This window comes from Ictidomys tridecemlineatus, chromosome 12 (genome assembly GCF_052094955.1).
Source record: "Ictidomys tridecemlineatus isolate mIctTri1 chromosome 12, mIctTri1.hap1, whole genome shotgun sequence".
NCBI lineage: Eukaryota > Metazoa > Chordata > Mammalia > Rodentia > Sciuridae > Ictidomys > Ictidomys tridecemlineatus.
In genome coordinates, this window is record NC_135488.1 from 41,883,211 (window position 1) to 41,896,923 (window position 13,713).

The 13,713-nt window shown below is 33.8% G+C and overlaps 1 protein-coding gene across 2 annotated transcripts in view; it reads right to left on the minus strand.

The window, feature by feature from the left end:
• The window catches only part of Mrps9 (mitochondrial ribosomal protein S9), a 57,035-nt gene that overhangs the window by 41,723 nt on the left and 1,599 nt on the right, over nucleotides 1-13,713 (minus strand). Inside the window, exon 2 of one of the 2 annotated variants that reach the window (XM_005340027.5) lies at nucleotides 4,141-4,320. The exons of the other annotated variant lie outside the window; for it this stretch is intronic. Coding sequence (XP_005340084.2) covers nucleotides 4,141-4,320 — 180 coding nt within the window. The remainder of the gene's footprint in view (nucleotides 1-4,140; nucleotides 4,321-13,713) is intronic. 2 annotated transcript variants of the gene reach the window in all.

Sequence of the window (13,713 nt, forward strand, 5' to 3'; positions counted from 1 at the left end):
CACAAAATCCTGTGGCCACCATCATCACATTTAACTGTGAATGAATATGGATGCTTTTGCTCGAGAGCAGAACAAATTGAGAATGTCTGTTCTAGCTATCTCTGTTCAATATTGTTGGAGGTTCTAGCCAGGGATATTAGGTGAGGAAAAAGAGTGAAAGAAAAGGGATCCCGACGGAAAGAAAGAAGTAAAACTGGACTATTTGCCAGAGACAATATGTTGTATGTGGAAATCTAGAAAATCCATTTAAAAACTATGGGAATTAATGAATGAATTCAGCAAGGTTCTCGATTCATGAGTGACAAACAAAATCACACAAAATATATACAAAAAACAACTGTACACACTTTCAATGGAGAATCCAGATTAGAAAATCAATTCTATTTTATAGTAGGATTTTTTTTAAAAAAGAAACTAAAGCTTAGGAATTAATTTAACAAAAGAAGTGTCAAACCATGAAAACTACAAAGCATCACTGAGAGAAATTAAAGATATAAATGAAAACAGAAGAGCATCTCATGCTCATAGATTAGAACTTAGCATGAAGATGGCATCACTCACAAAAGTGATCTAAAGATTTACCAGAGTCCCTTTTAAAGTTCTACCTGGCTCTTTGCGGAAATTAATAAGCCAACCCTAAAACTGCATACAGAAATTCAAGAGGCACAGAACAGTCAGAATTATGTTGGGGTAAAAAAAAAGAATCAAATAGGAGTATGTTCACTTCACAATTTCAAAACTTACTACCAAGCTATGGTAATCAAAACAGTAGTTACTGGCATAAGGATAAATAGATAAAGGGAAAAAACTATAAGTCCAGAAATAAACCGTAATATTTACGGTCAATTGGGTTTTGATAAGGTTGACTGTTATGGTTTGAACATGACCTATCCTCTGAAAGTTCATGTGTAAGATGATGAAAGAATATTCAGAGGTGAAATGATTAGATTATGAGAGCTGTAACCTAATTAGTGGATTAATCCATTTGACAGATTAATAATTTGAAAGAACTACACTGTACTAGGTTGATAACTACAGGCAGGCAGGGTGTGGCTGGAAGAAGTAGGTCATTGGGGTTTATATTTTGTCCCTGGCACCTGCTTTCTCTCTCTACTTCTTGGCACAATAAACTGAGCAGCCTTCCTCCACCACCCACTTTGCCATGCTGTTCTGCATCAACAGGCTGAGAGCCATGGAGTTGGCTGACCATGAATTGAATCTCTGAAACTGTGAGCCCCAAATAAACTTTTCCTCTAAGATGTTCTTGTCAGCTATTTTGTTCACAGAAACAAAAAGCTGACACACAGAGATAAAAGAATTCCATGGGGGAAACAAGTCTTTTCAACAAATGATTCTGGGACAACTGAATATTCACATGTAAAAAAATAAAGTCGGACCCCTACCTCACACTATATACAAAAATTACTTCAAAATGGATCAAAACCTAAATGCAATAACTAAAACTGTAAAACTCTTAGAAGAACCCAAGGGCAAATCTTCATGACCTTGGATTAGCAATAGTTTCTTAGGTATATACTAAAAAGAACTAAAAACATGCCTACCTAAAAACTTGATGTTCATAGCATCCATGTTCATAGCAACATTATTCACAATAAGCTAAAACAGAAACAATCCATATGCCACTCAGCTGATGACTGAATTTTTAATAGAAAATTACTCAAGAACAACTTTTCTTTTTTAAAATTTTCTGACATGAAAATTGAATTTGTAGCCAGGTATGGTAGAGTATGTCCATAATCCCAGTGACTCAGGAGACTGAGACAGGTGGAATCTAAAATATACTTAGTTATATTTGTTTAAATATTTCAATTGTAAAACTTTTTTAAAAATAGTGTATGATATTTATTACTTATCTCCTACTCTATTAAAATGGAATTTTTAAGTGAATTTTAAAAAAAAGAAAATTACTCAGGAACAAAAATTAATAAATACTGATATAAGCTACAACATGGATAAATATTAAAAACATGCTTTGTGAAAGAGGCCAGTCACAGAAGACCACAAATGGATGGATTCTATTTATATGAAATAGCCAGAATAGGCAAATCTATACAGACAAAATGTAGAAAGTATAGCTGTCTGGAGTTGGGGGATGGGAAGAAGTACAGCACACTAAGGAGTAGGAAGTTTCATTTTGGGATAATAAAAATATTCAGAAGTTTGATTATAGTCACGGCTGTACAACTCTGTGACTAAATTAAAAACCAGTAAATCGTACACCCTAAATGATACATGAATTATGTCTTAACCCAGCAGCTACCACCCAAAAAAGGAAACAGCAAAAATGTTAGTTATCTCAGGACAAATAACTAGGGAAGCAGAGATTACGTTCCTATTTAGAAAAAAACTGCAGTATGACAATTTGTGCCAAATTGCTCACTAATCTATCTTTTAAAAGGGGACATAGGGAAGAATAAAATCTTATTTTTGACCTTTTCTTCAGTTCTTAAAAACTCATATTTTTTGACTATATAGATACATAATTTTTGTGGGTTTTTTCTTCTAACTCTCTTGAAAATAATAATTTTTTGAGTATACAGATATCTTAGCTAAAAATTATAGATATTTTCAGGTGACCATGATCTATGAAATGAGGCAGATATGAAAAAAGAACTTTAAAGTTAAAGTTTAAAATCTTACAGCTCCTCCATTTTTGCATACTTATTTACACAGAATGCTAAGTCTTTCTGTGCCTCAGGTTCCTTTTTTAAAAAATGTAGCAAGCAACCATACTTAACCCATACTACCTAGAATAAAATTAAAGTGTATTAAAAATAGTTTTATTAATATAATCCATATTATCATAAGATTAATAAAGAGGACAGCAGTTACAAGGTCTACAACTTGAATCACTAAGACCTAAAAGGGCAATAGAAAGTTTTTAAGATAAAAATGTTTATCTGAGACATTAAAAATATACTTCAGAACCATTTACAAACAGAAAATGTATACTTAAAAATGGAAATTAAACTAATTCATTAAAAATGATAATTATGTCTGTGTACTCTCCATTTGTGGATTCAATAACCACAGATTGAAAATATTTGAAAAAAGAGAAACTGCACCGATACTAAACATATGCAGACTTTTTCTTGCCATTCTTCCCTAAATAATGCAGTATGACAATTACTTACATAGCATTTATATTGTACTAGATATTATCTAGGTAATCTAGAGAAGATTTAAAATATACTGGAAAATATATGCAGGTCTTATGAAAATATTACACCATTTTATATGACAGTTGATCATTCATAGACTTTGGTATCCATGGATATCCTGGAGCTAAGCCCCGAGGATAACAAAGGACAACTATATACAATCATGTCACCTAATAACTGTTTCAATCGTGATGATCACATAAGATTACATGGGCTAGTGACATAGTTATCCTCTTAATATAAGTACATTCTATGATGTTCACAAAACCACTTAAGGAAGCATTTCTCAAAACATACCCTGGTCATTCAGCAAAACATTACTATATTTAAAAAGCATATAAAATGTGACATCTATATGAAGATGTCATTTTCAGTTAAATACAAAACATTAGGAGATGTCAGATGTTACTTTTTAAAAATCAGTATAATCTTAAAGCTGTTAAATTTAAATTCCTCAGCTAGTTACTCTGGAATTTCTAACACAAAAGTATTATTAACTATTACTATTTTTATCAAGAATATAGTAATTCAAGAGCACAGAAGGAACTGAATTCTGACCTTAATTGTCAAAACACCTGCAACATGCTTTCATTTTAAAAATATTACCATCTATTTTATCATTTTTGTCAGAAAGCAGAGCCTAAGAGTACCATTTGAAAACATTTTCAAATGGTATATAAGCATCCATAGAAGTCCAGGTCCTCTGACCTTGAATCAGGAAAAGTATCCATTTCTGGTTAAAATCTAAAATTCACCATACTTTGTGATTCTTCAAGTACAAAGTGGCATCTCTCTTTGAAATCATGGTTCCAACTTGCAATGTACAGTGACATTTTTCCTTACTCTGACAGTTTGATTAAAATTTACAGAGAGCTAAGGGGCTCATGCTGAAGAAAAGTGCTGTAAATGTCTAAAACTCTACAGCAATTACTTTTCCAACTGAGTTAACTGTACTTACGTCAATATCCTCTTGGGTAAAAGTTTCTGGATCTTCTCCCATCATGTTGGCCAAGTGTCTCTTCCCTATGTTGAACTCTTCAATCTGCTTTTTAATAAAGTCCTCTGTGTATGTTTCACGTCTTGAGGCTGGAACACTTTTCTTTGTCATTACAACTGTGGTATGTATTAACCTTAATATCTAACAGAAAATGTAAATGGAAAGAAAAAATATTTTAAATTAAACTGATCCAACAGGCCAGCATCTCTAAATAAAAGAGGATATCTAAACAGTTGACTTTTTTAAAACTATCATACTCAGCTGGCAAGGAGTCCAGAAACAAGCAAGAGGGCTCCTTAAGAAAGGAGGACTGGGGAATACAGCTCTGGAATACAGAGCTACAGCATTTGCCTCACATGCAGGAGGCCCCAGGTTCAACCCCCAATATGACAAAGCAAGCAAACAAGTAAGATGTTAAAAACCGATCTTGCTCAAAAGCTTATCTGTGAAGCAGATTAAACTACTAGCATTTCAGAACATTTAAAATACTTGAGTGGTATGCTACATATCCTTATTTATCATAAACATCCATCCTTCCCATAGCTTTCCCCTTCCTCTGAGAATACTAAAGTCAGATGACTCTACAGCAGTAATGTCACTATAGTTACAACAGGAAATATAAGAAAAAAATACAGGAAAAATATTATGACATCCAATTAATGGTAAACTTATGTTTTTAAATGCTTCAAAAGAGTTTTTTAAAAAAGGATCTTTCTATTCTTTCATGGGTCAAAAAGAGAGATTTCAAATTGCACAAAACTTTATTTTCCCTCTGGAGAGCACAGAGGACTTCTCCCTTTTCAATATGTAATGAATCAAGAATTATAATTTTTACAGTGCCATATAAAGATACACTGTTATTATCAATGAATAAAAACAAGACCACAACTTGCTTGTGTATATGGTGGCTTCCTATATCCATGGCATGGTTTTGCTTTCCTTAATTTGTTATCCTAGCAGTTGAAAGACAATACAGTACAAAAAGATATTTTGAGACCACACTGATATTATATTTATACTTTTATTATAGTATATTACTATAATTATTCTATTTTATTATTTATTATCGATAATTGCTTACTGTACCTAATTTATTAATTAAACTTTCTCTCAAATAAACATGTTATAGGAAAAAACAGTACAGATTTCAGTACTATCTTTGGTCTCAGTAATCCACTGGGGATCTGCAATGCATCCCCTGTGGATAAGGGGGGATCCTATAGTTAGCCTACTCTTTTACAGACAGGACTTGTTTTTATACCTCTGATCCCCACTGCCATCAACTCCTTACTTTAGCAGTTTAATCATCTCATGTATTTACTGGAGTACAGGAGTTTTCTGGTATTTGTTTTTGTTATGATTCCATGTCTTCTGTGAGCAAGAGGATGCTGCTTCTCATATTCACAGCGAAGAGAAAATGCTTTGTTGACCCAAGAATCTGTCAAAGATATAAACTGGGTCCAAAAAAATAACAGCCATGCACTAGAGGTAATTCTCCCAAATATTTCATTGACAAACTATGATTATGCTGCTGGTTTTATAAATAATATGACAAAATATTTTTGCCCAAGGCTAAAACAATCCACTCATAAAACAAGTGAACCCACAATTCAAACAAATTCCTTAAGACACTGTTTTAGGTTACTATCACAATCCCCAGCCATCACCACCCATTGACCTTAGGAGAAATGAGCCTCCCAGTGAACATGGCTCTGTCACTGAAGTAACGAATTGTAGAACAGCAAGATCAGGAGGAAAGTGATGAGTTCAATTTTAGGAATGTTGTTTGAGATATCTGGTGACATCCCAAAGGGCAGATGGCTCTGAGGATGGGCACACGGGAAAGATCTGAGATACAGGTACAGGTTATGTTAAAACCCGAATGAGACACAAAGCAGACACCATTAGCGGTGGGAAGATGGTAGGCATTGGTATTAGAATGAGAACTGTCTCTTCTATTACATGAACAAAATCATTTACATATGAGGGAAGGAATCAGAAAAGTAAAGTTTCTTGTCTTATGTGGCCACTATTTTCTTTGAGAAGTAGGAGATGAGATGGTCCACGGAGAGCAAAAGGTGATAGATTTAATGGACTGAATATTTCATATTCAAAGAGCAATGATACAGTGGTTTAAAGTGTAGCAAGAAAAAGGAATCTAGAACCATACAATATTTTGTCAGTTATCTTTCCTTTCCTGTAGATTTTCTCTGTATGTCTCAATAGTACATTCAATACACTATTCAGTTCCGAGAGTTACATCTTAGGGCAGACTGTACAGTTAAGCATTACAAAGTTTTTCCACTCCCATGAAATCATTTTTACCTTGAATTAAATTCTGTTGATTAATAAAACTGTAATCCTTTCCACTACCTACTTACATGTCCCTGAGATAACATTGCCCATGCTTTTCATTTAAATTTTAGGTTCTGTTTGATACAATCTAAATCTTTAATAGATGAAAATATGTGGGTTTAGCTATTCTGTCATCAGTCATCTTACCTTTATATTTTTCATACTTTTTCCCTATTTTCTTTCTTTCACTATATGGAAGGATCTGGGTTTGCCTTTTGTTTTTAATCTCTCTTATCTAGCAATCTGAATAAGATACAGCCTGCTCTGTTTTGCTAGTGTATCTCTGAGTAAAACATTTAAAGGTACTTTTACTCTCAACTCTAGAAAGAAAACAATACCACTGAATTCTCAACAAATTACTCTCCACCCATGGCAATGATACACTGTTATGTTCTCCATTCATATCAGTTTCTCTCTGATTTATTGTCCCTTGATTCTGCACTTGGGACAGTGGAATTCTTACTCCTTTCTGCAGTGTCAATTCTGCTTACAGCAGCCACTGTGAACTTTTGTTTTTGTATCACTATCTTCAAAACTCAAGCCTCAAGATTTTCTTTTAATCATATATTCTTGTCTTTTCCCTTCTAAAATCCTTTTAATGGTATCTTTCACAGTGAGCATAACTGTGGTAAAACACAGTTGTTAGAGGATATATTCCAAGACTTCAAAGTGTAAGCCTGAAATCATGGGTAAAACAGATCCCTATATACACTTTATTTCATGTATTTACATACTTTTGATAAAGTTTAATTTATAAATTAGGCACAGTAAGAGATTACAACAACTAATAACAAAATAGAACAATTATAAAACCATATGCTGTAATAAAAGTTAAGTGAACACGGTCTCTCTTGAGAGAGTTAAGACTACAGTTGAACATGGACAAAGGCAACTAGAGAAAAACAAAACTGTGGATGGGGGTTGGAGAGTACTGTAATTCTTCTATTTTATTTTATTAGACAAATATGCCTTTGTATTTTCTTTCTCTATTTCTCCATTTTCTCTTCTTTGGTTCCTACATTTTAGCATCTTCTCAAGCAAAACAGATGATCACTGACTTGAAGATTTGTTTCTTCACTTGATTTAAAAGTTTACATCTATCTCTGTTCTCTGGAGTTTGTAACACTACATGGTAGCTTCTCTACTTTTAACATAAGTAAGGTGGAAATGTATTCAAAAGGATTTTTATCATTCATTTAGAAAGGGCTTTAAAATTGACCTAACTTACTATTTTTCATAAAAGCTCTTTAGGATCTTTTTCAAAGACATACACACTGCTTAAAAATATGACATCCTAATGATGGTGCAATGTGATGGACATTATTAACCAAAGTACATGTATGAAAACACAAATTTATGTGAATGTACTTTGTATACAACCAGAGATATGAAAAATTGTGCTCTATATGTATAATAAGAATTGTAATGCATTCTACTGTCATATATAAATAAAAAATTAATTAAAAAGAATATGATATCCTGGAAATTCATATATTTGTTAAATTTACAAAATTATCACAGCATTAGTACCAGGCTACTGAATATATTTATTAAATGTTATGAATTATTCCAGCAAGGAAGTCATGCAAAAATATTTACATTTAAAGGAGCTCATTATTCATTGGTACAATCCATTAAATAAGAAACAGAGAGTGAAGAAACACGATGTTTAGCCAAACATACCAAGAATTCCTGGAGAAAATTTACTTTCCAACTGAATAATTCCCAACAAAATTTTCTATATTCCATTTCCAGCTAAAAAGCTATGATAAGAGAATTTTCATCAGACTTTTGTTGGTGGAATAGTACAGATACGACCTGACAGATTTGTTTCTTTTTAAAGATAATCAGTGGGTCAGACAACTATAATTTCAATAAAGCAGGCTGCCAAGGATGCAGACACATCTTGACAGCAGTGATGTCCCAAGTTTGGCCAGCTGCCAGCTTAACACTACTTCAATGGTATTACAGCAGTATTAAGGAGTTTCCTTTCGGTTTAATTGGATAAAATGGAACAAAGAAGAATGTGCTGCTAATTTGAATAGAAAGGCAAAAAAAAACCAAAACAACAAACAAACAAAAACCAACAAACTTTGAAGAAATTTTAAAAAGGTAAAGCCTAAAGTCAGATAAGGGAAAATGTGAATAGGAAGACTCTATGGTCTCCAAGAGAGTGTTAGAGTTACTTGTATAAATTAGGTCCCTGGATGAAAGCAAATGAAACAGACTTTGGTTTACCTAAGCGAAAGGGACTTTTCTTAAAAGGCTATTTAGGAGCCCACAGAACAATGCTTGAAAACAGGAAGGGCCTATGGAACCTCTCTGGCAGCTGCAAAGCAGGAATCCCAGTGATCTTTACCACAAGTTCTCTTTAATACAACGTGGCTATTAAGATAAAATGAGAGTCAAACTATCTTGTTTCTATACCCAAGATCTCAAGGGAGGGAGGATCTAATGTGACTACCTTGGGTTAGGCGCCTCAGATTGTAGTTCTTCTGGATTACATTTAATGGGAAAGATCTAATTTTTCCTGAGGAAACTAAGGTGCTATTATGAAGGGGAAATGGATGCTAGGTTAAACAAACTAGGAAATCCACTACATTGCTGAAAAAAATTCACCATTTATATTCATTCCCAAACTATTGTAAATTAAGTGACTTAACATACTTACAGATTAAATAACATAAGCGGACTCTGAATAATGATTAAAACAATTTAACTATAAAAAGTTCTTATTGGGACAATCAGGAAAATTTGAACATGGAATGGATAAGGGATGACATTAAGAAATTACCACTTGGGCTGGGGATGTGGCTCAAGCGGTAGCGCGCTCGCCTGGCATGCATGCAGCCCGGGTTTGATCCTCAGCACCACATACCAACAAAGATGTTGTGTCCGCCAAGAACTAAAAAATAAATATTAAAATTCTCTCTCTCTCTCTCTCTCTTTAAAAAAAAAAAAAAAGAAATTACCACTCGTTATGTTAAGATATGGTAGTAGCATGGAAGTTATGTTTTTAAAAATCTTTATCCAGTAGAGATGAATATTCAAGTACAAGTAAAATAACACAATGTTTGACATTTACATAAGTGCCTCCAGGAGGTAGTGTTGGGGAAAGATGCACACAGAGGTGAAATAAGACTGGAAAAATCTTAATAATTGTAGAAATTCACAGTCAGATACACGGGCTCATTATATTTTGTATATGCTTGAAATTTTTCATAATAAAACTCTAAAAAATAAACTATTTTATAAGTTCACTTAACAAATTTGAGCAACTACCAAGGGCCAGGCTCTGTGCTACATTTTAAGAGAAACAACTATAGGGCAGAACTGAGTGATGTTAAAATAGGACTATTGCCAGAAGAAAACATAAAACATAATAAAGATGTCTCAACCCTACTTGAAAAAAAAAGAATAATAAAGCAATATATACATATATACACATGTATGCCCATACATAAGAAATATTCACATTGTTTTTTGAGGAAGGGTCTCATTATGTTTCCCAGGCTGGCCTAGAACTCTTGGGCTCAAGTGACCTACCTCAGCTTCTCAAGTGCGGGGACTACAGGTTCACTACTGCACCCAGGCCAGGTATTTAAGAAACAATGAACACCTTTTGAGCTACTTTTAGACACTGTACTAGGAATTGTAGTGGTGATACATGGGTATTATATTTTTATTTTCAAGTTTTACAAAACTACTTCAGGGTAAAACTGCAAATACATAAGACGCTCAGACATCAACAAAAGAGGTATATGTGGGTCTTCTGCTGTCATGGGCAACTTTCAAGACAGCTCCCCATGATCTGCTGACGTTGATGTCTTGTGTAATGGCCTTCTCTCTCAAGTACAGGGTGGACCTCCTACATTGATTCAGACGAGTGGAATCAATTAAGAACATGGATGTCACTTCTGAGGTTAGGTTAGAAAAAGACAGTTTCCCCTTGTTCACCTCTCTTGACCAACCTAATGGAGCCAAATGTGGCAAGCTGTCCTACAGAGATCATGTGGGCAAGAATTGGGGGGAGAACTTTGACCAATAGCTGGCAAAGAACCAGGACCAAACTTTGCAGGAATTCAAATCCTGATAATGACTACAGTAAGAACTCAAAAGTGGATTCTCCCTCAGTGGAGACTTGAGATGACTGTAGCTACAGTAAACAGATGACTTCAGTCTTATGAGAGACCCTTGACACAAAGAGTAAGTAAGGTAGACTTGGAGCTCTGCATGCCCAGAAACCGTGGGATGACAAATGTCTGTTGTTTTAAGCTTCTAAATAATTACTTCATCATCTTAATTACAATAATGAAGCACAATAAAAGGAAGTTTACTTATCTTGTTTTACAAGGGAAAGAGAAATGGAGATGATAATAACATATGTTATCAAGTTTTCTTTAAATAAGAAATTTATAAATTGCTACCTAAGGAAAATTTTAGTGTCGAGGTATTTTCATAATTAAAACAATGAGGATCACATTAAATTCTATCATTATGAAGAGAAGATGGGATCCCAAAATGAGCAACTTATCCCACCCAAGGGGTTTTCTTTTCCACTGCTAATAAACTAGGATCAAATACATATAGATTTTTTTTCAACAATTATTGGGGGGGAGGTCATAAGTAATTTACAGAGTTGCATTTTATACAACTGCATTTGATAAAAATGAAAGTCAATTTTAAAATTTGTTTTTCAAAACATTTTTTAGACATTTATCAAAAAAAAGTTACTAAGCCTTTATTGTAGACCAAAGGGCTACTGTGATAATTACAGAATGTAATAACTTCCAGAATCCATCAAAGATTAAAAAAAAAAAAAAGAATATACTTCAGACAAAAGGTAGAAACATGTTTATAGTATTTACAGTAAAATCAAAAACAAAAGCTAAGCCATCAAATATCACTGATCATTCTTCTCTGGCAGACAATTCAAATCAATAAGTGCATATTGGCTTGGTATTAAAAACTGAAAGTTTAAGCATTAAGCAAGTGTACAGAAAATAAAAATTAAGAGAAAAACCCTACTAATATCCTAGCAATAATTTCAAAACAGCAATTTGTTACTGTTTTTTCTTATTTACAAAAATCATAAATATATAGAAAGTTAAATTAGCACTACTGTTATTACAGTCACAGAGGATTTAAGAATTCACGGGTAATCTTTGTAGAACATCATGAAACACAACTGTTCACTGCTTATAATAATGCCAGAGCTATTTTCATTTGTCACAGGTTAAAAAAAAAATTCAAGTACCTTAGCATAGCAAAGCAGATCACCTCTGTCCCCTGCCCAACTTTCTAATCCTTTTGTTACCATTGAAACCAAGAGAAAGCCTGCATAAAACTCTCTAGCTTCACTTGCTTTTATCACCAATTTAGAGGTCATACTGCTAAGCAATATATTCCCATTAGCTCTCTATAGATAACTGACCAGGCTCACAATGGTAACAGTTATCTAAGTTGTTTTTCAAAACTTGGACGCAGCTCCAATGGGTTGAAACCACTCATCCTTCCCTTGGACCTATACAAGTATCTAAGAGGTCAACTTTTGACATTAGAGGGCCAAAACTCTACCCTCAGGGCATTCCAACTCCGCCATTTTTTGAACATGTATCCTATGAAGAGCCATGATCTTGATTAAGCATACACAGACCACGATTATTTCACTATACCCTACCTCTAATAAGTTTCCCCCAACCTCAGACTACTCTGCTTCTTTATCTCCCTATCCTAGGGAGATGCTTCACTTCCTTGGCTGCCCTGTGAATCACCTCTCTTTTGCAAAACTCTTCTTGCAATGATTAGGTATATTGCATAGCCTGGTTCAGTAACCAAAACTAAGCTATAACCAAATATTAATTATTGCCAGAATCCACTATTATTCTATACATCTCTATACCTTTATACATCTATTCACATTCCTAGAGCAGAATATCTCCATTTTTTCATTACTAATAGCTGCAAATGGCTCCACTTTGCTATCACCACTTGCTCTGGGATGCTGCCCATACAGTCTCTATCCTTTACAGCTCTTGTCTGCATTAGGCACTGCACTTCTGTGCTCTTCTGTATTGATCTCTGTCAATCTCACATTACATTCACGGACATATTATCTGAAAAGTTTGGCCATTCACAAAATTAACTTATTTGACCCTAAATTTGGGAGACTCAGATTATTTGCTATTGTACTAAGGTATCATATGAAACACATTCTACTAGATTGGTGAGCAAGATGAAGTCAGCCAGTGAGGGTCACAACTAAGAACCCAGGAGTTGCAGTTTAATAAAACTTTTCTTTTTTTCTTGCTGTATGAATGTTTCTCAAACTTTTTGACTGTGACCTAGTTATGTAAATATTTATAATCAACCACCTAGTACATACTAATGCACATATACAAAATGCAAAAATATTTTACTGTATAAGATGCACTTTAATTATAAATTATTCTATTTTCACTACTCCTTTCAAGTTGTCTGAACTTCTGAGATTTCATAATTAACAGGTTATGGCCCAAATTCGGGGAAAAGAAAACGAGAGAGCATTAAGTATTTTAGTCACTCATGAAGTGAGTAAAAATTAAAAATTTTATTAACATAGCTATTAATATTTAACATGGCAATAGGTGCTTCTTAATATGAATATTAAAAATATTAATATTTATGACATATGAACTCAATAACAGAAAAAAATAGCTTTAACTACATACATGGAATCATTAAGGATCTAAAGGGGTCAGTTAAGCTTTTCAGTTATATCTTAGCTGTACCCCAGGCGGTAAAACATATGCTGTGGTAGTGTTCAGGAATTCTGAGATACAGCCTTCTCAGAGCCATTCCTTGAAAGTGCTAAGATTGCTACTTTCAGGTAATTACTGGATTATATATTGGTTACCTCAGGTGATGTGATCAGTAAATATCTGCCATGGGGGTGGGGGGAGTTATGTTTCAAGAGTGGTCAGGGAGATCAAAATTAGGAGAAATCAGTCTTCACTCATCTCATTCCATTCACTCAATCAATTGATCTTGATGTAGGTAGAAAAGAGACATTCTCATAATGATAAAATGTGAACCACTATAGCCTTTTTGTACATCTAAATGGAAAAATCCATTAGAATTTAAGATGTATGCATCCTTTGTATAATAACCTCACAAGTGGAAATCTCTACCACAGAAATA